The 25,555-nt window shown below is 52.9% G+C and overlaps 1 protein-coding gene across 1 annotated transcript in view; it reads left to right on the forward strand.

The window, feature by feature from the left end:
- Positions 1-23,148, forward strand: part of VEPH1 (ventricular zone expressed PH domain containing 1) — a gene marked incomplete at both ends in the record, with an annotated part of 50,258 nt that extends 27,110 nt beyond the window's left edge. Inside the window, 7 exons of the mRNA XM_084212317.1 lie at positions 558-767; positions 1,731-2,116; positions 9,740-9,879; positions 11,633-11,767; positions 16,369-16,486; positions 21,829-21,965; positions 22,912-23,148. Coding sequence (XP_084068443.1) covers positions 558-767; positions 1,731-2,116; positions 9,740-9,879; positions 11,633-11,767; positions 16,369-16,486; positions 21,829-21,965; positions 22,912-23,148 — 1,363 coding nt within the window. The remainder of the gene's footprint in view (positions 1-557; positions 768-1,730; positions 2,117-9,739; positions 9,880-11,632; positions 11,768-16,368; positions 16,487-21,828; positions 21,966-22,911) is intronic.
- Positions 23,149-25,555: the final 2,407 nt, after the last annotated feature.

Consider the following 25,555-nt stretch of genomic DNA (forward strand, 5'->3'; position numbering starts at 1 on the left):
GACAAACATAAGGAATCCAAAACAGAACTACTTTCCCTGCAGTCCTACAAGTTCATTTTAACTCTTCATTTTCTCTTTGCTGAGCTGGAGTCACATTGCTCATAACTTTTCCAGAGTTTTAAAAGGTACTTTTCTTTCTCAGAGGGCAATAATTCAGTAAGAACTGCATGTACTTTGGTCAAAGCTTTAAAACCACAGAATTCTATAAAGTCTGCAAATAGCTTGACTTTTGCCTTGTGAAAATAATGCAATAAGTCAGTGTTTAGCAATTTTGAGGGAATGGTTTGAGTTCAGATGAAAAACCTTTGACTGTCAGGGACAGAATTGTGATTTGCTGGTGCTTGGCAGTTTCCAACCCAGGGTTGTCAGAGATGTTCAATGCTTCTGATCCACCAGAGATGTTGATCTAGAAGATGTTCCTGAAAATAACCTCAGGGAATCTCTGTTTAAGCATAAGTATTTTACCAGATCCAAACCACAAGTCCCAGACACAGACACAGCATCAGCACAATGAACAGAGTGTGCCAGAGTTAAACCTCTGCTTTCTGCTTCCTCAGGGTGGAAAAGGACCCTGAGGCAGAATGTCCTGCACCACTGGATGATTTAAAATCTGTTGTGAACGGCAGTGAAGAGGATGAAAAGCTGCAAGTTAAAATCCAGGCTTTTGAAGAGAAAATTAATGTGGACAACAGCACCCCCGGCTCAGTGAGGAGATACAGCCTGGGCCAGGTCTCTAAAGAAGAAAGGAAGGACATGAGGTTTAACAGGTATGGCTCTGGAAAATGTGTGAGGGGTTCAGGGAGATCAGTTCTGTCACAAAACTTCATCCAAATGTGGAGGGTTTGGTCTGCTCCTGGAATACCTACAGGCAGCACAACCCTAAATGTAGCTAATTTTTGCATCCATGAACTTAAGAGCTGGATGAAATCTTTCTAAATCCCAGAACCCCAGAATGGTTTGGGTTGGAAGGGACCTCAAAGCCCATCCAGTGCCACTATGGGCAGGGTCACCTTCCACTGTGCCAGGCTGCCCCAAGCCCCAGTGTCCAGCCTGGCCTTGGGCACTGCCAGGGATCCAGGGGCAGCCACAGCTGCTCTGGGGAGCCCATTTAATCTTTTCTGTGCCCTAAAGTAGCTAAAAGTGCAGGGAAAACAAACCTGCATTGAGATATCACAGACAGGAAGGTCCTGAGAGCTTTTCTGGGGTGTGATCACTAACAGGATTTATCAGTGACAGCGACGTGACCCACAGGCTCCTCGGGCTGTCCCTGCCCACAGCTCCACACAGAGCTCTGCTCCTCCTGCTCCAGGATTTGCCCTTTCAGCCACTTCTGCCCCCTTTGCTCCCCTCCATCCCCAGCAGGGCTGCAGGGCAGGGAGGGCTGGAGGCAGGGTCCTGGTTCAGTGAAATTGCTGCTTGCCTTTTTTGTGGTGGGATTGGTGCAGCGGCCACACCAGCCCAGGGCTCTGGGATCCTCACAGAGGGGCTGGAGGCTCCCCCATGGCTGATGCTGGGATGTGTGGATATCATTTGGATACTGTTCCATTTCATTTGCCTTTTAAAGCTGAGGCTTGAGCCTGGCTGAGGAAATGCAGATTTCCCAGAAGGTTCTTGCCCCTGGCTCCGTGAGCCCTGCAGTGGGCTCTCTGAGGCAGCTGCCCAGGGCACATTTTGGGGGGATTTTTGTGCCCTGCCTCTATTCCAAACCCTTTTTCCTTTCCTCCCTGCAGGTCCAAGAGCCTGGCCCTGCACACGCTCAGGGTGAAGGGGCTGAGCTCGGAGGGAGGGACAGATGAGGACAATGGGGACATCCCTGCTGGCATCTCCTTCCCCGAGCTCTGCCTCAGCCAGGAGCACCAGCAGGTGCCTTTTGGGGAGGCAGGGCACCTGGGGAGCTCCCTGCTGTCACAGGCAGGTGCTGATGGCCCCCAGGCAGCCAGCCTGCCTGAGGTGACCCTGGAAGAGGCTCTGGAAGGAAGGGCAGAGGCAGCCATGGGCCCTGTGGAGCACCAGGACGAGCTGTACCTGCACCTAAAGGAGAACCTGGGCAAGGTCAAGGAATTTGTGATGGAGATGGGGAGGAGGATTCCCATCCCTGAGCAGTGTGTGATCGAAGGTAAGCACACTGAGCCTCCCAAGGACTGCTACACCCACCCAGACCCCTCAGGGCCAGAGGGGAGCAAAGACCCCCAGCACAGGCTGGGAGGAACAGCAGCTGTAGCAAACAACTTTTCCCAAATGGAATCTCCTGAACCCTTCCAGGATTCATTTCCTCCAGGGACACATCCCGTGCCTCTCCCAGACTCCCACAAAGGCTCAGCTGAACATTTCCTCCTGGATGTGATGGGGACTGAGCCCCGAGGGTGGCAGAGCCTCTGGGCACAAGGGCAGGGTGGGAAGGGACATTCCCAGCTCCAGGCTGGGTTGGCTTGGGGCAGAACTGGGGCTCCTTCTCATTACCAAGTCATTAAATCAGCTGGATTGGGACAGCCAAGGTCAGGACCCTCAGGGCAGCTCGTTCCAACCACAAAACTCCCTGAGGGCACAGGGGGTGAGATCCCCTGGGCTGGGCTGGGCTGGATCCCATCTCACCAATGCCTGGGCTGCCTTAATGTTTGCTGCTTTCATCCCTGGTGGGTCTGTGATCTGCTCCTCTTTGAAGTGAGTGCTTTGGGCTGGGCTGGGCTGGGCTGGGCTGGGCTGGGCTGGGTTGGGTTGGGTTGGGTTGGGAGCCTCCTTCTTTATTCCCTTTGAGGTGAATTTGGGTGCATCCAACCCCTCAGTGGTGGCCATGACCTGTTCACAGCCCAACCCTTCCATGGGCTGATCCCAAAGAGCAGCTGCCTCAATGAATTAAATTAAATCCAATAAATTAAATTTCCAGTCATTTCAAACATCACCTTCTAATACAGCATCACTTCAGCTCCAACAAGCATCAACTGAAGTTGATAAAAGTTTTATTTCTTTCCTTTCTCAGTGGTAAAGAAGTGGAAAAGCAGTTTCCACTCATAAAAGGGATATAATTCTTTCTCTCTATATATTTTAAAAGCTGAGTTTCCTAAATACCTTAAATTCCAGGGTTAGTAGTTGAAATAGTTATTTGGTAGAGTTAAGGATAAAACTTGTGTTGCATAAAATTCCAGTGAAAACATGAGAGTGAACAATGTGGTTTTTGAAGTGCTGACTGCTCTGACCCCACATTAATGAAATCCCATATATTGAATATTTTTTAATGTATTGCTCAGTTTCCTCTCTGCAATACCTCTTATGATACATCCTAGGCATGTGACTATTTCTAAATTCATTCAAACTATTGTAATTTCCTGAAAATCCTCAACTAGCATTCCTAGGGAAATTCCTTGAGCAGGGACACATGTGCAGAGCAGAGATTTATGGCGCTCGTTCTAAATCTGTTGGAGAAATGCAGCCCTGCTCATTCCACAGGGGACAGCTCTGTTAATATTCCAGATATTGCATAAAGCTCTCCAAAAACCTGCAGTTATTGCACTTCAGAGATCCCCAGACTGTACCAGGGCCCACTCAAAGGCGTGTTTTACATTTCACCAACGTGTTTAGCAGAAACAAACAAGATTAGAAAACATTAATAAATAGAGTTGGATGATTTTATGGTGGCTGTGTGGGAGTCTGAACTGGAAATTTAATGTGTAAGACATGGAAGGTATGAAAGGATAAGAACCCCAGAGCAGCCCCTTGTGACAGAGTATTTGAGGGAAATTGTGGCAAAATGTGTTGCAAGAGTGCACATTTCCCAGCCTTTCCTGGGATGCCAAGTGTCAGCTCTGGGGGGTCGGCAGGGTGTTAGCAAAGAAGAATTTAGAAGAATTTCCGAAGGGTGATGGAACAAATTCTGCTCTCCTGCCCAGAGTTCCAGCCCTGCTGGCATTTCTGCTGCTGGTGGTGTCTGAGTGGGGCAGCCTGTCTGGGGATGGGGAGAATTCCTCAATCTCAACCCCAGAGTGGGGCTCCTCCCAAAGGGGGTGTGCTGCTGAACACAGAGCCTTGGGAATATCCCAATTTTCCTGCAGGACCCTCAGAGCTGGGCACTAGTGACACAGGGGAAGGTGTCCCTGCCTGGGAGCTGGAGGGGCTCTAAGGTCCCTTCCAACCCAAACCATCCTGGGTCTGCCTGCATTAATTACAGCCTCATTTGGGAGGATAAAGGATGAGAGTGGCTGCAGGAGTGTGAGGAAAATCAGAGACCTCCATGTGGAGATAAATGGCCTCTGCAGCCTGGAAAAGAGATTTGCAGTATCACCAGTGACTGGGAGGATTAACTGAGTGTCTGCCCCCATCCAGGTGCTGGAGAACACGCCATGAAGTTGTCAGAGGCAAGTTCAAAACACACAAAATAGGCACCTCTGCTCTGCTAAATTGTCTGTGATTTGCAAATTGGCTTTTTTGCTCTTGAGTCAGATGTTTGCTGTGTAGGTCTTACCCCTCACGGAGTGTTTTTGCTTTACAGGGTGTGATTTGCAGGCTCCTTGTTGACTTCTAAGCTCATTCAATTTATATTCCCTGTCCAAATGGATGCAATATTAACTGGAGTGTCAGATTTTACAGCTGGGAAGGGCTGCAGGTTAAGAAGTGTCAGGGTGGATCCATGAACTGTCTGTGACAGTTTGAAGATGCCTCATACAGACCTTGAAAAATTGCCATGTCAGCCCTGTTGTTTAATATTTACTATTTTTGGCTGGCTGTGCCTTGGGCAGGAGAGAGCTGTGAATGGGGTGATGATCCTACAGCAGGAGCAGTGCTAGCACTGGGCTGTGGGCCAGAAGGTTTTATCCTAAAGAAAAGGGCTAAGCTGGGGGTGTTTCACAGAGCAGACAAGCTGCAACACCAGACTCACGTGCATAAGGGAATTTTTTTGGAATAACACTGCAGTCAGAGAGGGGATTTGAGCTGGGGCAGAAAGAAGGAACAAACCCCACAAAAATCCATTTATTGGTTCAGTTGCTGCTTAGCTTGAAGCCTTGTGCCCTGACCCACATCTCTGACATATCTGATGCAATCTGAGCCATTTTTTTATGTCACGTTCATCACTTAAAGCCTCTTAATCCTGGAGATCTTTTCCTCAAAAGAAGAGAAAAACAACAAGCCACCATATTTGTCAGGCTCTTCAGTTTTCACAGGGCTCAGCAGCGTTTTCCTTGTTTTTGGGATGGGTTGGGATGCTGTATTCTCCTGGTAGATCAGGGTTTCTGGTCAGGATTTCTGATCTGCTCTCCCTGTTTCCCACCCCTGCCAGGACAGTGTCTCAGAGCCACAGCCCTGTGCATGCTGCCCTTGGGAGGGGCTGGGTGCAGCCATTCCCTGGCAGGACCTGCCCAGCTGCTGGCTCTGGGTACAGCAAGGACAGGTCCTTGTTCTGCTCCAGTCCTGCTCCGTTTTTGGGTAATTTGGATAAAAAAGCCGCCATGAATGCCCAGAGCTTTGAATGTCGAGTGAGCTGCTGGAAAGGAAGCATCTGATGATATCAGTGTGTCAGGGATGCTGAGGGATCAGGGATCCTCTGGAGGATTTGCCATCTCCAGGCTCCTTTGGAAAGGACAGACCCTGGGACACCCCGGGGTCATTTCCCCTCGCTCACTGCGGCCGGTTCAGCGGCACCCAGGGAAAAACACGGGAACCATTTTCCAGCAGCCCCTCCTGTCCGTGGTGCCATGCAGGAGGAAATCCACCCAGGGAGCATTCCCTGGGACTCCTGGCAGAGGGGGAGGCAGCAGGGGGAGCAGGTTGCAGCGCGCTGGCCCCCAATGTGGTTGTTATTATGTTTTATGTGGTACTGAGGGCTAATGGGGACCAGATGCCGGCGTGGATGGAAAAGCTCATTGCTCCCCTGCAGTGCTCAGCCCTGCTCAGCCCTGATGGGTTCCAGCATTCCATCACCAGCCCCTGATTGGGAACAGATGGGCCTCGGGTCCTGCCGGGGATCACAGAGCGGGGCAGGCTCGGGAGAGCGTTCCCAGGGAGCTGCTCTGCAAACATCAGCTGGCATTCCCTCCGGCAGGGCTGGCATTCCAAACAACCCAGGGGTCAGGGAGGCAGGGGAATGGCAGTGCCACCCTGGGGATGGCAGTGCCACCGCTCAGGATGGCAGTGCCACCGCTCAGAGTGGCCATTGTGCTTCTGGTGATCCACGTTGTCAGACCCAGGAGAGATTCCCAGTGCCACAGCAGAGTGTTGGGGATGCTACCAGCTGTCCCCTGGCTGCCCTCACACACGTGTGGCACATCCTGGGGGCTTCACCTGGCAGCTGGGATGCTCCTGAGGGTCGTGGCATCAACCAGAGGACTTGGGGCAACCTGGTCTGGGGGAAGGAAGGGGAGGTAGAACAGGAGCTTTGAGGCCCTTCCAACCCAGTCTGTGATTCTGGGATGATTTTATGGCTTCTGAGCTCCTGGATTTGCCCCTTGGTTCTGGAGTCCATGCCGAGTGCTTTGTTGTTGGTGTCCATGCCCATTACAGCCCTGCCTCCTCTGTTGGTGTTGGTGTAACTCACACCTGGAACTGTGGTGTTAAGAACAATATAAAGCAGCATTTCTTGAAGCTGCTTGCTTTAAAAATTGCCCTCTCCTCCTATAAATGTATTTATTGTTTGCATATTTTTTGTAACCCAAACTGAAGAGGTCAGGCAAAGGAAACTGAGGAAGCTGAAAAAGCTTAAACCCAGAATTTGAAAAGTTGCATCCATTTCTTATTGGTTCCATGTTTATGCATGGGTTTGATTCTATTCAGGAAATTTATGAGCATACTTTTACTCTTATTAACAGATTTCATTTAATAGTAAAGGATCACCAATGTAAATCAAATAACACATTAATTGTTCCCAGAGCCAGTGACTCTGTACCCTCCTGGTTCAGCCCAGCATGGGAAGCTGGAATAGGTAACAATTAACAGCTCTGCTGACATTCTTCTGGTTGTATTTTGTTCCTTTTCCCCAGGCACAACCACTCAGTTGTGAACTTTAAAACTGCAGCATATATTCCCTTGTTTCCTGTAGGAGGAAGGAGTTATTCCCTTATTCCCTTGCTGGAAGGCAGAGACTCGCCAGGAGCTGGGCTGAGAAATGTTCCTTGGCTGAGGAACGTTTCCTTGGGGTCTTGATCAGCCTTCTGGGGCATTTGGTGACTCTGTGGGTGGGTTTGTGTCTTGTGGTGCTCTTCACCTGTTCTCGTGTTTCAAAATCCTTTTCTTGTGGTGCTTGGACTCTCCTGCCAAGGCTGGGGAAGGAGGAGAACCTGGCAGATAATGAAAGGACAGGAGAAGATGATCTTAAACTGCCAGAGGGCAGGGATGGATGGGATGTTGGGGAGGAATTCCTGGCTGGGAGGGGCTGGGCTGGGATTCCCAGAGCAGCTGTGGCTGCCCCTGGATCCCTGGCAGTGCCCAAGGCCAGGCTGGACACTGGGGCTGGGAGCACCTGGGACAGTGGGAGGTGTCCCTGCCATGGCAGGGGTGGGATGAGATGGTATTTAAAGTCCCTTCCAACCATGGTTCTGCTGACACTGGAATAACTGATATTCCCTGTCAGAGGTGGATCCTGGTGGTTCATCAGGAGCTGCTGAAAGCTGCACGCAGCAAACGTGGGCTGCAGCTCAGCCAGCGCCAAAGCCAGCACATCAAACAGAGCAGAGCGGCCCTGAGGAGCTGCTCAGCTCATTCCAGAGCCTGGGAGACGGTCTGGGAAGGAGCTTTCTGCAGTGGTAGTGACAAATGAGGGCTGCACTTTTCCAGGAACTTCGTGCTCAGCCAGCCAGGGCTGTGCTCTGGAGCTGCCGTTGATTTTGGCACGTGTCCTCAGCCTCCGTGTGCTCCTCGGTGTCACCACAAATCCTTGCTGAGCACTTCCTCAGGAGCTTCTCCATGGATCCTTTGCCATTTTTATCAGTGCTCAGGAATGTCCTTCCCAGCCCTCCAGGCAGATCCTGCCTGGGTGCCTTTTCTCCCCAGGGGCTGCAGCCCTGTCCCTCCTGCTCCCAGGTTTTTTGTCAGTCCCTGTGTTTGTAACTGGGACAGCAAGGGCTGTGCTCCAGGGAAGAGGAAGGACAAGCTGCCTGCTCCTCTTCACCTTCCTCTTCACGTGCTTTGGGGTCATTTTTAGCTAAGAGTCATTTCCCATCTTGAAACATCAACTTTTCACACACATGGCCCCAGGCCAAGCCTGATTTCTGCTTGAGTGCATGAGTGAAGGTTATTTCAGCATCTGTGAGGGGTCTGCAGTTTGGAGGAGCATCTGTCAGCAGCCTCCTTGGAAATGTCATTGTGTGCTTTCATGTGCCCCAGGATCCAGGATGGCTCTCATTAACCCCTTTGGCTTCCCAAACTCCAATGTTACAGTGAACACGAGCACTGGCAGGTTTGGGTGGTGAAACTCAAGTTTTCCCCACAGCCAGTAATCCAGGTGTGTGCATTTTATGCCATACTCCAGGAGAAGTGGGTTCATGCCCCTTTTTTCCCTGCTGGGGTGTGTTGCTCGTGGGCCAGCCATGCAGGGATGTGAGTCAGTTTCTTGCTGTCCTGGTGAGTCACCGTGGGGAGAAGGGGGAAGGAAGAAAATGCTCAAAGAAAATCTCCTGACTGGAAGAAATGAGTTGTGACTTTGGAGAAAACGTGAGTAAGCAGAGATGGTTTCTGGATCTCCTGACAAGGAGAGGCTGAGAGCAGAGGCAGCCTGTGTGTCCACAACAGACAGGCTTGGAGTGCTTGGTTTTAACTTTCTCCATCTAATCAAGATGTGAATGCATGGGAGGGAAATGTAGTAAGTTCAGTGTTTCGTGTAAAGGTGTGACATGTGAGGAATGAGTGTAGCAGAGTACAAAAGAATGTGTTTCCAGGACAAAGTGTCACAGATTGTCACTGAAAACGCAGAAAATCTCCAAGTGGGATGCTGGAACCTGCCAGAAATGCTACAGAGAGGCCAGGTGGCTGTGAGGCTGCGAGCAAACCTCCAGAAGCTGGCAAGGGGAAACCATTTTATCATCCTCAGACCAAGCTGTTTGGGTTTGCTGAGGAAATGGTTTCACAAGGACAGAGGACAGGGTTGGATGGGATTTTGGGAAGGAATTCCTGGCTGGGAGGGTGGGGAGGGGCTGGGATGGGATTCCCAGAGCAGCTGTGGCTGCCCCTGGATCCCTGGCAGTGCCCAAGGCCAGGCTGGACACTGGGGCTGGAGCACCTGGGACAGTGGGAGGTGTCCCTGCCATGGCTGGGGTAGGGCTGGATGAGCTTTAAGGTCTGTTCCAACCCAAACCATTCCATGATCTATAATATTTAGCAAAAGCAGAATTGAACATCTCAATTTCCAGTTCAAACCTTCACCTCAGCAGGGATCCCACAGGTGTCAGCCCCACCTGGTTGGGATCTGCTAGGGCAGGGGTTTCCCAACAAGCTCTTTAAACAGGATAAGGGACACACAGTTTGGATGGAGCTGCTGGTTTGATATCCCCAGCACTTCAGAAAGCACAAGGACTATGAACAGCCTGGCTGGGCTTGCTGCCCCTCCTGCGTTTGGCAGTAAAGGGTTGCAGGGTAAGATCTGAAGCCCTGAACACTGATTTTCTCTCCTCCTTTAAGGGTGCAGACACATCAGCGCCCTGCTGGCTGCAGGAGTGCCCCAAACCCTGAGTGGAATGTTCTCCCACGTGGCTCTGGCACCCCAGCCCTGTTTCCTCTCTGGTTTGTAGCTGATTTTTGCCTCCCATGTTTGCCTTTGCAGATACTGTTCAAAGCTGTGTGGCAAAGCTGTTCTTCAGCTGTGCCCTGAAGGGCCACTACTGCCTGTACAGCAAATCCAGCTTCACCCTGGTGAGCCAGCAGCCTCCCCTCTGGATCCACATCATGTTCCTGTTCCAGCAGGTGAGGGCCACAACAACCAGGACCCCTCTGGGCTGCTCCCGTGCCCCTTGGACAAGAATGTTTCATGGTTAAACTCTTGAAATGCACCCCTAGCTCACAGCCATTGGTGACCCTTGTGGTCCCTCAGGGGTCCACTGGGCTGAAGTTATTTTGTGCTCTTTAAGTTTTTATATTTCTGTGAAATACCCCAAATTCAAACTGGCTGGGGAGATTACAGAGTCTGGGGATGAAAAAGTGGGACCAAAGCATATTGTTCTTATTCAGGCAGAACTTCCAGGTGCCTTGGAAGCAGCCAGGAGTTGGATTTTAGGGGAGCAGCACCACCCCCAAGGCTGCAGGAGGAGGTTGGAGGGGCAGAACCCACTGGGGGGTTACTGCAGAGGTTTGGACTGAGCAGAATTTGTAAATCAGCTCCGTGCTGTTCTGCCACCCTTCAGGTGCCTTCCCTGTGCTTAATTTTGTTTCCAAGAACAGCCCAGGACTTGCACAAGTGTGGAATTTCCTAACAGGTTGCAAATGGTGTGAAACTAAGAGAGAGCCCTGCATTCTCACTTCGAGATGCAGCAGGTGGGGTTTGAGCTGAAATACAATGTTCAGTTCCTTAACACACACAGAGCCTTTCAGTGCAGTTCATCCCATCCTAAGGCAGCCTTGGGAGCACCCAGGCTTTATCCAAAATTAACACAGCCAGGGATGCTGTGGATGGAACAGCCTGAATTGCTCTGCCCTGTGTGTTTTCCTAGAAATGAAACTATTCAAGAACACTGGTCAGTTAATTTAAAAAATAATAATGGGGAGTTCTACTGTGTTTCAAAACTCTTGGATAGAAATTGGGAAATTATTAGTGCAGGACAGCAGGATTAGGCTGGGTGGGTTTGCTCAGACAGAGGAGACAGAAAGTCCATCCAGGAATGCCACATTGCCCATATTGTGAAATCAAATATTTGCAGTATGGAAAACCAGATTTGTTGTGCGCTCTTATCTTGGCTCCTGCATGTAAGTGCATTCTTTAATTAGAAGATCACAGAGGAGGTGGAGGAGAGGCACAACTGTTCCCAGGCTCAGTGCTGCTGTCCCCTGCCTGCCTGAGCAGGGGTGCCACAGCAGCTCGGGAATGCCAGGCTCCCTGGCCAGGCTGGCAGGCTGGAGCCTCCCTGTCCTGGGGGAGCTCAGAGGGGACAGCAGCCACCCAGCAGGGTGACAGACATCGTGTCCTGCCCAGGGGCTGAGCCCCTGCAGGCTGTGCTGCCCGTGCCTGCCGAGCTCTCCCTCCTGTGCTGCATCCTGCTCTCTGTCCGCCAGCTCTGCTCCTGCTGCTCAGGGACTGAGAGCTGGAGGAGCTCCAAACAAACTCCCCGAGCCCTGCAGGGGTGGGAGGCCCCCCTCCCTCTGGCTGGAAAGGCCAGGTGTGCCCAGGTGTGCCCAGGTGTGCCCAGGGGGATGCAGCTCCCCCAGGTCTCTGAGTGTGGCTCACAGTGGCCAGTGCTGCTGCCTGGTGATAAATTCACATTTCAGTGCAGAGCCAGCTCGTGTCGTGGCCATTGAAGGGGAATCCTCAGAGCTGTGGGATGTGCAGTAAGCTCAGGAAGCCCAGAGGAAATGAGATGTTTGGTGTTGTATCCAGCTGTGAGCCCGTGGATCCATCAGAGCTCACCCCTGGCTGCTCTCCTGGCTGTCCCACTGTGAGCACAAGATGCTCTCTGGTAGCAGCTGAGGGAAAACCACCTGAAATCCTTCCCAATGTTTCCTGCAGAGCCTGTTTGCAGAACCTTTGTCCATCCACAGCAGCTCTGTGCGAGCCCTCAAGGCCCTGTGGGAGAAGACGCAGCAGGAGGGCGCGCGCAGCTTTGAGGCTGCCATCATCCAGTCCACCTTCCCCCCCCAGAAGGTAAGGGGGCACTTTCCTCGCTGATTAAAGGAGCAGGAGGGCTTGGCCCTGCACTTTGGAGCCTTCTCTCTGTTTGGGGTGCTCTGTGCTGTGCTTTATGAGGTGCCCAGGCAGGTTCTCCTGTCCTGAAGTGGCCCGTGGCACGAGGAGCAGGGCTGCTGCACCTGGGTTTGGTCCTGCTCTCAGTCTGCAGCTCCAGGCTCAGCTCAGCTGCTGCTGCTGTGGAGTGCTGGGCAGCCCTTGGAAGTTCACCCAGCTAAAAACACAGCCCTGGATTTTATGGAGTTATTTGTCTGCACATGTGCCATTAGTTACCCCCATCAGCTGAAGGGATTGCAGCCCAAAGCTCTTTTCTGTCTCTGGGATTTCAGTGAATGCTCTTTCCAAGCTATTAATCAGCTGCTTGGAAAAGGCCACTGTAGGATTGGAAAACAAGTATCTATTTATTCCTGAGCATCTCCATCCAGCTCAGTTGCATGAAATAGGCTGTCAAACATGATTTTAAAACACTCTCTCCCAGAATATTGTGGGCATGAAGATGTCTGGTGGAATAGGATTAAATTACCAAGACTGTGGCTGATTTAAAACCAGAGTTTTGTTGGGAACACCTTCTGAACTCCCAGGGTAGTGTGGTGAAGAAGTGGGAACTCTTGCTGGGGCTCAGAGGAGTGGGGGACCCCCACGTCTGAGAGCAGCTTTGGGGCCAGTTTTACTCACACACAGAGGAGCTGTGCTGAGGATCTGAGTGCTGTTGAATCCAGGCCTGGCTCATGCAGAGGCTTTGGAGCAGCTTTGCTGCTCAGCACGGGCTGCACTGGAGCCCTGGCAAGCTGCAGTCCCCCAGAGGCAGAGCTGGTGCAGGGTCTGGGGCAGCACAGAGCTCGGGCAGGGCTGGCTGTGGGCACCAGTCCCAGCTCAGGGGGTCTGCAGGACCCTGGCACTGCCCAGCTGCAGAGCCCAGCCTGCCTGGGGAGCTCTCCTCACTCCGTGGCAGCATCTCGGGGTACAGTCTTGGTTTCTTTTTGCCAGGCTTGGGATTAAATGTGTGAGATATTTCTTGTTGGGACTCAGGTGTTTGTTAGTTCTTATCTCTGTCACAGTCTCACAAACCCTGAGTTCTGCAGCATTTCACTCTCACAAACTAAAAATAGAGCCCCATCTCTCTCTACAAGGCTTTTTAGGGATAAACTGTCCAATTAAGAAATGACACCTCAATTATTTTTACTGTTAACCCAATAACCAATCACCTGTACCATGCAATGTGGACTTTTTATCCAATTACACAAAAGCACCCAAACCCAGGGAGAAGAAGAAGAAGAAGAAGGTGAAGAAGAAGGAGCAGCCTCTACCCTAAACGTCCCTCTAGTTTTATATCTCTCACTACATTCTAAACCCTTAAACTCTGAGTTTCCCCCCCTGTGACATCACTCTTCTATCCAAACTCCACACCCACAATCCCAGTTCCATCATTCCATTCTGGAAGCTTCTCCACAGCCCCAGGTCAGGGCAGTGTCCTCTGGGGGTCAGTGCCTGGCAGCACAGACAGTCTGGAATTCCCAGTGCCAGGGTTCCAGCAGCTCAGGGTTCCCCAGCAGCAGAGCTGGGAGGGGATCCTGGTGCCTGCAGGCTCTGGGATCCAGCAGGGCTTGGAGCAGGGAGCAGCCCTGGGGGCTGGGGACAGAGGGACAGCTGGAACCCCCTGAGCTGCTCTGGCACTGCAGCTCCCCTCCTGGGCTCTGCTCTTTGCTGCTGGATTGACTTTCTGGTTTGGTTTTGTTTGTTAGCACAGAACCAGAGCTTGTTCTGGTTTTGTTTACTACTGAGAGCCCGATTCCATTCAGTTTTCTGGGAATGGGAACTAGGACTGCCATAAAGAAGGTTTTCTTTAGCTTTTGCAATTCCAAAAAAATCTGCCTGGAACATTCCCTGCATGACCTAGTCCTTACTTTCCTCAGCTTCTGTCATAATTGCAATTTGTCATCTCAGAAGTTCTTCTCACTGCTAACAGGACTTCAGACATTGTGAATTATTGGACAAACTATTGTATTTGTTGGTGTCATTCCTCTGCCAGTAGTCCAGGAAGCAAAATTCTGGGGGTGTGGTTGCTTCATTAAGTACAGCACTTTTAATTTTCAATGGCTTGAAGTGTGCTGCAAATGCAGCATCCACATTGTCTGCTACATTTGAGACCAAGTTTTATGCATTGTGTTCTAGCAGAGTCTGAAATGCTTTTTCAGGGCTGGATGGGATATTGGGAAGGAGGAGGGTGGGCAGCCCTGGCACAGGGTGCCCAGAGCAGCTGTGGCTGCCCCTGGATCCCTGGCAGTGCCCAAGGCCAGGCTGGACACTGGGGCTGGAGCACCTGGGACAGTGGGAGGTGATAAATTTTTTCCAATATGGATTCTAAAGCATTTTTCAGACCTGGAGAGCAACGTATGACATCAATGCTTCGCTCCAGACTGAATTCTGAGAAATGCCTTCAGCTGTGGGGATCCCTGGAGCTGCACTGAGGGCCTGGCTCACACAGAGCTCACTGTGTTCCACTGGGCAGCCTCTCCATGCCACACAAAACATTTATTTATCCATCCAGCACGGCTCGAGATGTGCCAGGAGCAAAGCACTTCCAGATGTGGCTCCTCCCGGGCTCTGCAGAGCTCCCTCTCCCAGCCCTGAGTGTGCCCAGCACAGGGAGCTGCCCCAGCCCTCCTGGCTGCTCCCTGGCAGCCCTGGGCTGCTGGCTGCTCTCCTGGCCCCAGGTGATGCCCTCGGGGATCCCTTTGTGGCTGTAAGAGCAGAATTAACATTTTTGGGCTCTCCTTTCTGTTCACCCTGGCACCAGGGGCTCTCTGAGCTTTTCAGGGTGGTGGAGCACAGGGATGAGATCAACCTCTCCTCTCCAGTTAGGCTGTTTTCTCCTGATTTGTGGCTCCTTGCAGGTTATTTCAAGTGCTGGAGTGCAGAGTGGAGCAGGCAGGTTTCTGCACTGATAGTTCAGTGAGATTTGCTCTCTTTCAGGCTGGAGTTGCCTCATGGCAACCACCACCAGATTTTTTGATGGGATGGGGAAGCTCCCAAGCTTTCTGTCAGCCTTGTCCCTGTGTGCTGCCATGTCCTGGACTGCAGTGCCTTTGTTCTGCCCATCTTGTGTCCCCCAAGGTGCCACAGCAGGAGCTGGGGGCTGGACAAGGCACTGGCTGTGCTCTGCTCCCTCTCCTTCAGTGCAGCCTGGCAAGGCTGGGATCCTGCATCCTTCCAGCCTGTGCATTCCTTCCCAGGGATGGGCTGGGAGTCCTGCCTGGGGCTGGGGTTTCCCCCAGTGCATCAATCTGTGTTTCCTTGGGCTGCAGGAGGGTGCTGCACCCTGTGACCCCACAGCAGTGCTGGCAGGGTCTCCAGGGGCTGGCAGGGCCCTGGGGTGGCAGTGAGGGGCTTGGTTGCTGTTAGTTAACCCCAGTGTTTGTGTAGGTGTGAGATCAGAGGCTGTTTGAAATGAAATCAGGGGTTTGAATCCCCCTGGACTGTGCAGTGGCACTGACTGCTCACAGTGAGCATCCTCTGCCTTTGCTGAGCTCAGGGTGCAGAGTTCTGTCTGTCCCTTGGGGCAGGCAGGTGTCCCAGTGCCCTGGCTCTGGAGGGGTGCAGGGACAGCAGGGTATGCCCAGCACTGCAGAGTGTCACCATGGACCCTCCTGAAACACCTGGAAAAGCCTTCAGACCACTGAGTCCGACCTTCCCCAGCACTGCCAAGGCCACCACTGACCCCTGTCCCCAGGTGCCACATCCACACAGTTTTTAAATCCCTCCTGTGACTCCACCACTGCCCTGGGCAGGCCTTTCCATGAAGAAATTTTCCCAATATCCCATCTGAGGCTCCCCTGGCAGAACTGGGAGCCATTTCCCCTTGTCCTGTCATTTATTGCTTGGAAGAAGAGCCTGACCCCCCCCCAGCTGTCCCCTCCTGCCAGGAGCTGTGCAGAGCCACAGGGTGCCCCCTGCTCCCCCTTTTCTCCAGGCTCAGCCCCTTCCCAGCTCTCCCATCCTGTCCTCATCACTCTCCTGCTCCAAGGTGGTTCAGCTGTTGGGAAAAGTGCTGGGCCAGGCTGCTGACAGGGGCATGGAAGAGGAAAACAAAAAACCCTGACCATCCCCAGTCCATAATTCATGGATCAGCTGTTACTGCTGGTGGAGAGAGAGACCTGTCCTGCCCAGCTCAGTGCCCAGCTCAGTGCCCAGCTCAGTGCCCATTCCTGCCCAGCTCAGTGCCCAGCTCAGTGCCCATTCCTGCCCAGCTCAGTGCCCAGCTCAGTGCCCATTCCTACCCAGCTCAGTGCCCAGCTCAGTGCCCATTCCTGCCCAGCTCAGTGCCCAGCTCAGTGCCCATTCCTGCCCAGCTCAGTGCCCTGTCCTGCCCAGCTCAGTGCCCAGCTCAGTGCCCATTCCTGCCCAGCTCAGTGCCCAGCTCAGTGCCCATTCCTGCCCAGCTCAGTGCCCTGGCCCTTGTCCCTCTGCAGCAGACATGGGAAGGACCCCCTGTGTCCCTCTGGATTTGGGGTTCCAGTGCTTCTTCACCTCATGAGTTTGGTTTCTCTCCTCCCTGCCAGGAGCTGGAGAACGTGCAGATGCACCTGGAGGAGGTGAGGTTCTTTGATTTGTTTGGCTACAGCGAGGAGGCAGGAGCCTGGCAGTGCTTCATGTGCAACAACCCCGAGAAGGCAACAGGTACAGAGGGGTCCTGCCTCTGTCACTGGGGGCTGCAGTGCCCGGGGTGAGCTCACTGCTCGTGCTGGGTGTCTGGCCATGGTGGGGAAAGGGAAAAACAAACTTTCCAGTGGCTACTTTAATTGGAATTCTCCATTAAACTCATCTTTGGTGAGGGAGCCAGGCCCAAACCTGGTTTGGTGTGTGCTTAGAGGGACACAAACCCAAATCTGCACCATCCCTGAGCCCTGGGGGGAGAGAGGGCTCTGCTCCCATCCTCCAGATACAGGATTGCATCTCCTGCACCACATCCCAGATACAGGACTGCATCTCCTGCACCACATCCCAGATACAGGACTGCATCTCCTGCACCACATCCCAGATACAGGATTGCATCTCCTGCACCACATCCCAGATACAGGACTGCATCTCCTGCACCACATCCCAGATACAGGACTGCCTCTCCTGCACCACATCCCAGATACAGGATTGCATCTCCTGCACCACATCCCAGATACAGGACTGCATCTCCTGCACCACATCCCAGATACAGGACTGCATCTCCTGCACCACATCCCAGATACAGGATTGCATCTGCTGCACCACATCCCAGATACAGGATTGCATCTCCTGCACCACATCCCAGCTCCCCTCGAGCCTACCCAGGTGCCACAAGTCAGGGCACATTGGCCCAGAAACAACACCTGGTCCCTGCTTTCTTCATTCTCAGAATATTTTGCTTTAATATAATTTACTCCACAGTGCACATCTCCTTAGGGACATGTGTTTAAGTCTTATAAAGGCAGAATAGTTCAGCTGTACTGGAAAAGAGGGCGAGTGGAAAATGGGGAAGACCAGCCTTTTTCCCAGGTCTGAGCTCCTGGAGCCCTGCTTTTGAAGCTCTCTGGCAGGCAGCAGTGCCAGATCAGTGCCCTGACAGGCAGAGGAATGTCTTGTTCTCAGATGCTTTCTGCCACTCTCTAAGTCTGACCAGTCCTGGCCAAGAATTTGGACTATTTTGGCCAAGTTCTTGAATAATTGGCTGTTTCAGAGGTTTAGTCTAACAGTTAGTGTCTCTTCAGACTGCATCAATGCCAAATTTAGGAAGTCTTGCAGGAGAGGCAGCTGCTGCTGCAGGCTGGGCTGTCCCTGCTCACTCCATGAGTGTTGGAGCATCTTCTCCTTCCCCAGCTCCCCTGGGACTCCAGGAGCAGGACACAAACCCTGCTCTGAGTTAAAACTTCATCTCCACAGAGCTCTCAGTGTGGTTTCCATCACGTCAGGGATGTTGAGGGATGAGGAAAACGAGACTCTTGCTTAAAATGTCAAAGCTTAATGAAGCAACTTTGTCTGAATTTCCAAAGACATTTAAGCAGTCCAGCCTTGCTCACTCCTGCTCTCCTGGCTGTAACTGTCCTTTTCATCAGCAGTTGCTCTCTTTGTCTCACTTTAAAAGAATTTTTGTAAGAAAGGCTCATTGTGAGTATCATGATTTGCTTTAGAAAACCAAGAAAATAAATTCCCTGAATGGGTCACGTGAGAGCTGAGGAAGGCAGCATGGAAGAGGGAGCTCAGTGGAATGAAAATTTGCAGGGAGTGACAACTCCACCTTTGTGTTGTGGCTGCAGAGCTGTGGCAGAGCTGGAGACCCTGCAGGGTCTCTCTGGGTTTGTAGGATCTGACACAAGCAAGGATTTGGAGGTCTCCTTGGATTGGTAAGGAATTTAAATGCTGTGAAACATCTTTCATTTTCATTCCAGAGTGTGAAAGACCCTTTGACATCTGAAATACTTCTGAGAGGCGAGAAAGCAACTTCTTCCTCTCAGCAATTCTGTTTAGCAACCGAATTCCTGTTGAAGAAGGAATTCAGAGGCAAATTTTTTTCTGTTATTGTCTGCTGGGGTTTTGTTGCATTTTTTGGATGCTGTGGTGCAAGATGCCATTTATCCTCCAGACTTGGGCAAACACTGCCTTGAAGCCCTGGCCTTGCCTTGGATGAATTCCCAGAGCAGCTGGGGCTGCCCCTGGATCCCTGGCAGTGCCCAAGGCCAGGCTGGACACTGGGGCTGGGAGCCCCTGGGACAGTGGGAGGTGTCCCTGCCGTGGCAGGGGTGGGGTGAGATGATATTTCAGATCCTTTTCAGCACAAACCATTCCATGTTTCTGTGATTCCTGTTTGGCCACAGCTGGGAGGCATTTTGGGGCTGGAAGCCGATCCTGTGTGGAAAGAACCAGTCAAGCTGGAGCAAAGTGGGTGATGCACCCACAGTGACAATTGGAGAAAGTTTGACTCCTTCTCATGCATTCTTCTGGTGCCAAAGCATGTCTTGTACAGCCACACTTCTCCAGAAGTGCTGTTAAATCACCCTGGATTGGCTTCTCCTGCTCTGAGGAGCAGCATTCCCACAAACCCTGCTGAGCTGCCTGGGCTCAGGGCAGGAGCAGCAGCCCACACCATTCCAGCACAGCCAGCAGGCACCTGGAGAGCTGGAAAGCACCAGGATTCCTCCTGTTGGGACAAGCTGCCTGCTGGGAGCCTCATTCCACCACAACCCCCTGGACTGGGAGTTTGGCTCCACCAGCTCTTGCACAAAACATTCCGCAAAACCACCGGAGAGCCGGCGAGGGAATTGAGGGAATTCCAGCTCCTTCCCCCCTCTGGAAGCTCACAAAGACAGGCAGGGATCCTTGGGGGCTGCAGAGGAGCCACGGGCAAGGATTTGGGACTGGGGAAAAACTGAGGATGTTTGGGAATTCCTCTGGAAAACTGCAACTCCCTGGGAAAGCCAACACCACCTTAACTTGGGAATACATTTATCCCCTCCTGCAGTGCCAGCTATCCAGAGAAATGATGGAGCCCAGCTCTAATCCTCACTGGGAAATCATAAAAAGTGGCATCCAGTGATGTGTTCCTTCCAGGTTTTCAGCAAAACCCACCGTGGTGATTTATGGAAGAGAGTGAATCCATATTCCCCGAGGTTAATTGCATTTATCTGCCACACATTCCATTCTTTCAAGTTCATAGGGGTTTATTATCACTGAGATCATTCATGAATTCTTGTGGAGGATTTTATGTTTCATCAAATTCAAGATTTAAAGCTTTGGGTTTTATCTGTCTCAAGTTCATCTTGGAAGAGTTTGGAGGGTTTTTAATTTTTTATTCAGTACCCAAACTACTTAGAGCTGGATGTGTTGTAGTTCTGCAAAGAAAGCAAGATGGAAAGTAGAAAATTCCAACAGACACATCAATGGGAACTCCTCAGGGTTAAGCTGGAGTCAGTGGCTCTATATTAAGATGATTTAAGAAAAAATAGGTGTTTCATGACCTTTGGATATTTCATGACCTTGTCCAAGTGAAAGGAGAGAGAGAGATTTAGAGGGGAGATTGGACAGAATTGTTCCCTGTGAGTGAAAGCTTTCCCACCGTGAGGATATCAGGCCCTGGCACAGCTTGCCCAGAGATGTTGTGGATATTTTTCAAGTCCCACGTGCATAAATCCATGAGCAGCCCAGTCTGACCCCGTGGGTGACCTTGCTTGGAGCTGGAGGCGAGACCCCTCCAGCTCTCTTCCAGCTGAGCTATTCTGGGATTCTGTGAAGTCAACCGCAAGGAAAATAAGCAGAAGGGCTTAGAAAAACATTGGAAAAGAGCTTTATTCTTATCTTGCTTGGATCTCTCTCTCCTAATCAGCCCCTCAGACACACTGGCATCGGATTCATTACGGCCACTTTGGAAGCTGCCACCAGAACTCCCCGGGCTCCTCTGTGGATACACAGGAGAAGTCCTCTGGTAGCATTGCCTAAAGCCACTGGCTCCTTACAGAGATCAACATTTCTTAGCAAATCCTGGGTTTGAAAGATTTTGGCCATAAAAATTCACTTTAGGCCAAAATTGCACGTTCACTTCCCTTCTCATGTTGTGCTCCTGACCACAAACTATCTCAGTATCATCTGGTCCCTGAGCCTTTTGTGCTTCACCCCTCCTAGTTTGGTTGAAACATGTTCCTACGGCTCTGGAATGGGATTGAAGATGTTCCTGTGGAACCAGGAGCCGGGCAGGGAACAATATTTAACAAAATTACAAAGTTTTTAGTGCAGGGGACACTAAAGCGTGGTTCTGTCCCCCTAAAGAGCCTGGGGGGAGAGGGTGCAGCCCCAAGCCAGCCTCCTGGGAAATGCATCCCCTTTTGCAGTGACAATATCTGTACAGGGAGAAAGAAGCCCTCTGCTTTCCTCTGCCCCGTGCCAGGCTGGGTGCTGTGCTTGGTGCTGGCACAGAATGTCCAGCAGAGCCGTGGGCTGGGGGCTGCAGTGGCTGCGTGGAGCGGAGCACGGCCGGCTCCTGCCGTGGCAATCGCAGCTGCAGCTCCCCCCGGCGCTGAGGCTCTGCCAGCCCCCTTTTCATTCATCCATCTCCTTCCAGGCGCTCCCTGCCTGCAGAGACAGAAATATTTATGGTCTTTCCTGAGGAAATTGCACGAGTCCACACTGCAGCCCCCGCCAGCCTCGCTGCCAAGGAAAACAGCGCTGGGGGAAGGACACATCCTTTATCTACAGCTGATGCCGTGTCTTGGCGTTGGTTTGCCCTCTTCCAGACAGGGGCTGGGTGCCCAGAAGGCCACAGAGCCTTTGGCACTCCCTTAGGTGGCACTGGGGCACCTGGGCAGCTCTGGGCTCTGGAGCCGCCGGTGGCAGCGAAGGCTTTCAAGGAAAAGCGGGGCTGGAGGGATGGGGGGCTGGGAGAGGAGCCAGCCAGGGATCACTGCCCCTCTGACAGATGCTGGGATGGGCTCCAAGGCAAACACCCCATCCAGAAACATCCCTGCTCACACTGCCTGTGCCTGCACTGCCCTTTGGTCTATCTGGTCCTGTGTGTCCCGGCCATCGATGTAAAGACAGAAGAGAAAGGAAAAAGGGACCCCTAGGAGATATCAGGGCTTTAAACTGAGAGAGAGCAGGGTTAGGTGGGATCCTGGGAAGGAATTCCTCCTGGGAGGGTGGGCAGGCCCTGGCACACGGTGCCCAGAGCAGCTGTGGCTGCCCCTGGGTCCCTGGCAGTGCCCAAGGCCAGAAATGGGCACTGCAGGACTGAGGAGCAACTGGGAGGTGCAGTGGTGGGGAGAAGTTTGGGATGGCTGAGGGAGTAGGAGAAGAGATGGAAGAGGGGTCTGAGCCGTCAGCTCCATCTGCTCGGCCTCCCCAGCAGGACATGGCTGGGGGCTGAGCTGTCTGTGAGAAGGGAGAGCTGAAGGCTGGAGGTTGGGAGGATGAGGAAGGCAGCACGACCTTCCTGCAGCACGGCAGAGCCTTTGGCTGGGAACAGGAGGGCAGCACTGACCCTGGCCGTGTGCTCCCCTCCCCAGGCATGAACCAGGACGGGCAGCCCCTGATGGAGGGCAAGCTGAAGGAGAAGCAGGTCCGCTGGAAGTTCATCAAGAGGTGGAAAACGCGCTACTTCACCCTGGCTGGCAACCAGCTGCTGTTCCGCAGGGGCAAATCCGTGAGTCACGGAGCAGCCCTGAACTGCTCCCTGTCCTGCTCCCTGTCCCTGTTCCCTGTCCCTGCTCCCTGTCCCTGCACCCTGCACTTCTCCCTGTCCCTGCTCCCAGCCCTGCTCCCTGTCCCTGCTCCCTGCCCTGCTCCCTGCCCTGCTCCCTGCCCTGCTCCCTGCCCTGCTCCCTGCCCTGCTCCCTGCCCTGCTCCCAGCCCTGCTCCCTGTCCCTGCTCCTTGCCCTGCTCCCAGCCCTGTTCCCTGTCCCTGCTCCCTGTCCCTGCTCCCTGTCCCTGCTCCCTGCCCTGTTCCCTGTCCCTGCTCCCTGCCCTGTTCCCAGCCCTGCTCCCGGGGCTGCAGCCCTCACATCTGCCCATGGTGCTTTCCCCATGGGCTGGAACCCCTCAGCTTTGTCTGTTCTGGTTTTCCCAGAGGTTGTCACCCCTCAGCTTTGTCTGTTCTGGTTTTCCCAGAGGTTGTCACCCCTCAGCTTTGTCCGTGGTGCTTTTTCTACTCCCAAAGTGCATGGCAGGGGACACCAAGGGCAGCCAGAGTGCTGCTCAGGAGCTGTCACTGCTGGGTCCCCAATTTTCAGGGGACATAAAGACCAACTCATTCCATCCCCCTGCCACGGCAGGGACACCTTCCACTATCCCAGGCTGCTCCAAGCCCCGTGGCTTTGGACATTTCCAGGGACAGGGCAGCCACAAGATGTGGCGGCAGCAGCTGGTGGCACCTGGGAACATCTCCACAAAGAAGGACGGGTTCATGGAATCCAGAGTGGTTTGGGCTGGAAGGGACCTTAAAGCCCCTCCAGTGCCACCCCAGCCATGGCAGGGACACCTCCCACTGTCCCAGCCCTGTCCAAGCCGGCCTGGGACGCTGCCAAGAGCCCTGGGCAGTTTGTGAGGGCTGCTTCCTCCCTGGGTGACCCTGCCCTGTCCCCGTGCTGCAGAAGGACGACCCCGACGAGTGTCCCATCGAGCTGAGCAAGGTGCAGAGCGTCAAGGTGGTGGCCAAGAAGCGGCGGGACCGGAGCCTGCCGCGCGCCTTCGAGATCTTCACGGACAGCAGGAGCTACGTGCTCAAGGCCAAGGACGAGAGGAACGCCGAGCAGTGGCTGCAGTGCCTCAACGTGGCCGTGGCCCAGGCCCGCCAGCGCCACAGCCGCGAGGCCACCACCTACCTGTGACCCTGGGCCACCAGAGCCTGTGACCCTGGGCCACCACCTACCTGTGACCAGAGCCTGTGACCCTGGGCCATTACCTGCCTGTGACCCTGGGCCATTACCTGCCTGTGACCCTGGGCCACCACAGCCTGTGACCCTGGGCCACCACCTACCTGTGACCTTGGGCCACCACCTACCTGTGACCCTGGGCCACCAGAGCATTGACCTTGGGCCACCAGAGCCTGTGACCCTGTGCCACCACCTACCTGTGACCCTGGGCCACCACAGCCTGTGACCCTGGGCTATCACCTACCTGTGACCAGAGCCTGTGACCTTGGGCCACCACTCAAAGCCTGTCACCCTGGGCCACCAGAGCCTGTGACCCTGGGCCACCAGAGCATTGACCTTGGGCCACCAGAGCCTGTGACCTTGGGCCACCACCTACCTGTGAACCTGGGCCACCAGAGCCTGTGACCCTGGGCCACCACCTACCTGTGACCCTGGGCCACCAGAGCATTGACCTTGGGCCACCACAGCCTGTGACCCTGGGCCACCAGAGCCTGCCCGAGGGGCACCACGGGACGGCCACGAGGCCACCCCAGGCCCCATGGGGCACAGGGAGATGCCTGCAGGGCCAGAGGGACAATGGCACTCACCTGCCAGGATGAGAACCAGCAGAGCTCTGGCAGCGGGGAGACAAATGCCAGGAACACTCAGAGCCCCTGGCGCTGTCCCCCCCCTGAGGGACGATGTCCCACCCTGGGAGCCATGGGGACACTGCCCCGAGGACATCCCTGGGGACATCCAGGGGTGCTCCTGATGTCCTGCCAGCCAGGGAATGTGGTGAGGAACCCAGCCCTGCAGTGCACCAGGTCTCTGACACTGCCAAGAGAACGCCAGCAGTGAGGACTTTCTGCTTTCCTCAATCAACTCGATGTAAAAAGTTGATTTTCCTTATTTAATACCGGTGGACTTTATCCTTTTATTGTGTGTATGTGTCTGTGCTGCTGCTTTCAGGTTTAAATTGGGAAATTTGAAAGATTTTGTATGGCTGGAAAATAATTTTAAGTATTTAATTGGTTTGATTTTCCCTCTTTTTTCCTGCTTTTGCTCTACTTTGTAACTGAATGTAATTTTTAAATTTTCCCTTTTTTAAAATTCTCTTCTCCATTCTGTAACTTTTCAAAATTTATGCAAATCTGGAAAATCCCCAGTTTGATTGATTTTCTTTGTTACTTTCAAATGATTCCAAAGGAGGAAATGCTGTAGAAGAGACTGAAAGCAAAAGAGGGGGGCAAAAAAAGAATGAGAAGCCTGCAAGTGATGAAATGAGCTCAGAGATTATCCAAGGCTGAGTAAAAATAAAATTTGAAATTTTCCAACATAGCAAAATGTATCTTTGGCAAAAAAATGTTGCTGGAAATGTGGAAAAATGAGGAAAAGCTGCTTGTTCCTGTACCTTGCACTCAGTGGGTGCAGGACTGGAGCAGGGATGTTCCTGCCTTCCCAGTCTGGCTGTGCAGTGTGTCAGGAGGAGGAGGAGGATGGCCTGAGGCTGGAAAGGGAGTGAAGGGAGTGGGGTCTGAGGGATCTGCCAGGGTGTTTTGGTTCCTGCTCCCTTGGTGTGGCTGCTGCACAGGTTTCTGGCTCAAAGCTGGGAATGTTGTCCCACCAAATGCAAATGTTTGTCCTTGGAGCCTGCTCCCTCACAAGCACTGAGTGTTCCTGGCGTTTGTCTCCCTGGCTGCCAGAGCTCTGCTGTTTGTTATCCTGACAGGTGAGATGCCAGTGTTTGGGAGTGAGCATTCACCCAAATTAGAATGAGGAAAAATTCATTTCTGGCAGCACGGGGGTGCCTGAGCCACCCAAACAGCCTCAAACCTCTGGGGAGAAACCCTGGGCCTTGGAGCAAGGAACTGCCCAGCCAGGGAAAGGGAAATGAGGCTGAACTGAAAAGGCTGTTTGCTTTCTCCTCTTGGGCTGTCTGCACTCCTGGGGAACTCTGCGTTCCCCTGCTTGGCTTTTTTCCCCATCACTTTTAAAAACTTCCCATTATGGTGGCCCCAGGGGACAGTGGTGCTCCAGGGGACCTGCAGGAAGATGGTGAGGCCACAGGTGGGCTCAGCACGGGGAGTGCAGGGTGGGGAGTAAAACCAAAAATACTCAAAACTGGCTCCAGACTTCCCAAAGCTCTTGGGAAAGACATGAAATGTTCAGATTCCTGAAAATCCTTGCATCAACTAAAACAGGGGGATGGGTGTCAGATCCTGGCATGTGGCAGAGTGATTAGAAGGACCTTGTTAAAGCCAAATTTAGTCACAGGAGATATGCAAGCCCAGCATGGAAGAGCAGCAGGGCAAGGGTGAGGATGGACATGATGGGAGATTTCCACAGGAGGTCTGGGAGATGAGGAAAGGAGATTTCATCCATT

The sequence above is a fragment of the Fringilla coelebs genome (assembly GCF_963513975.1).
Source record: "Fringilla coelebs genome assembly, chromosome: 10".
In the NCBI taxonomy this organism is placed as follows: domain Eukaryota; kingdom Metazoa; phylum Chordata; class Aves; order Passeriformes; family Fringillidae; genus Fringilla; species Fringilla coelebs.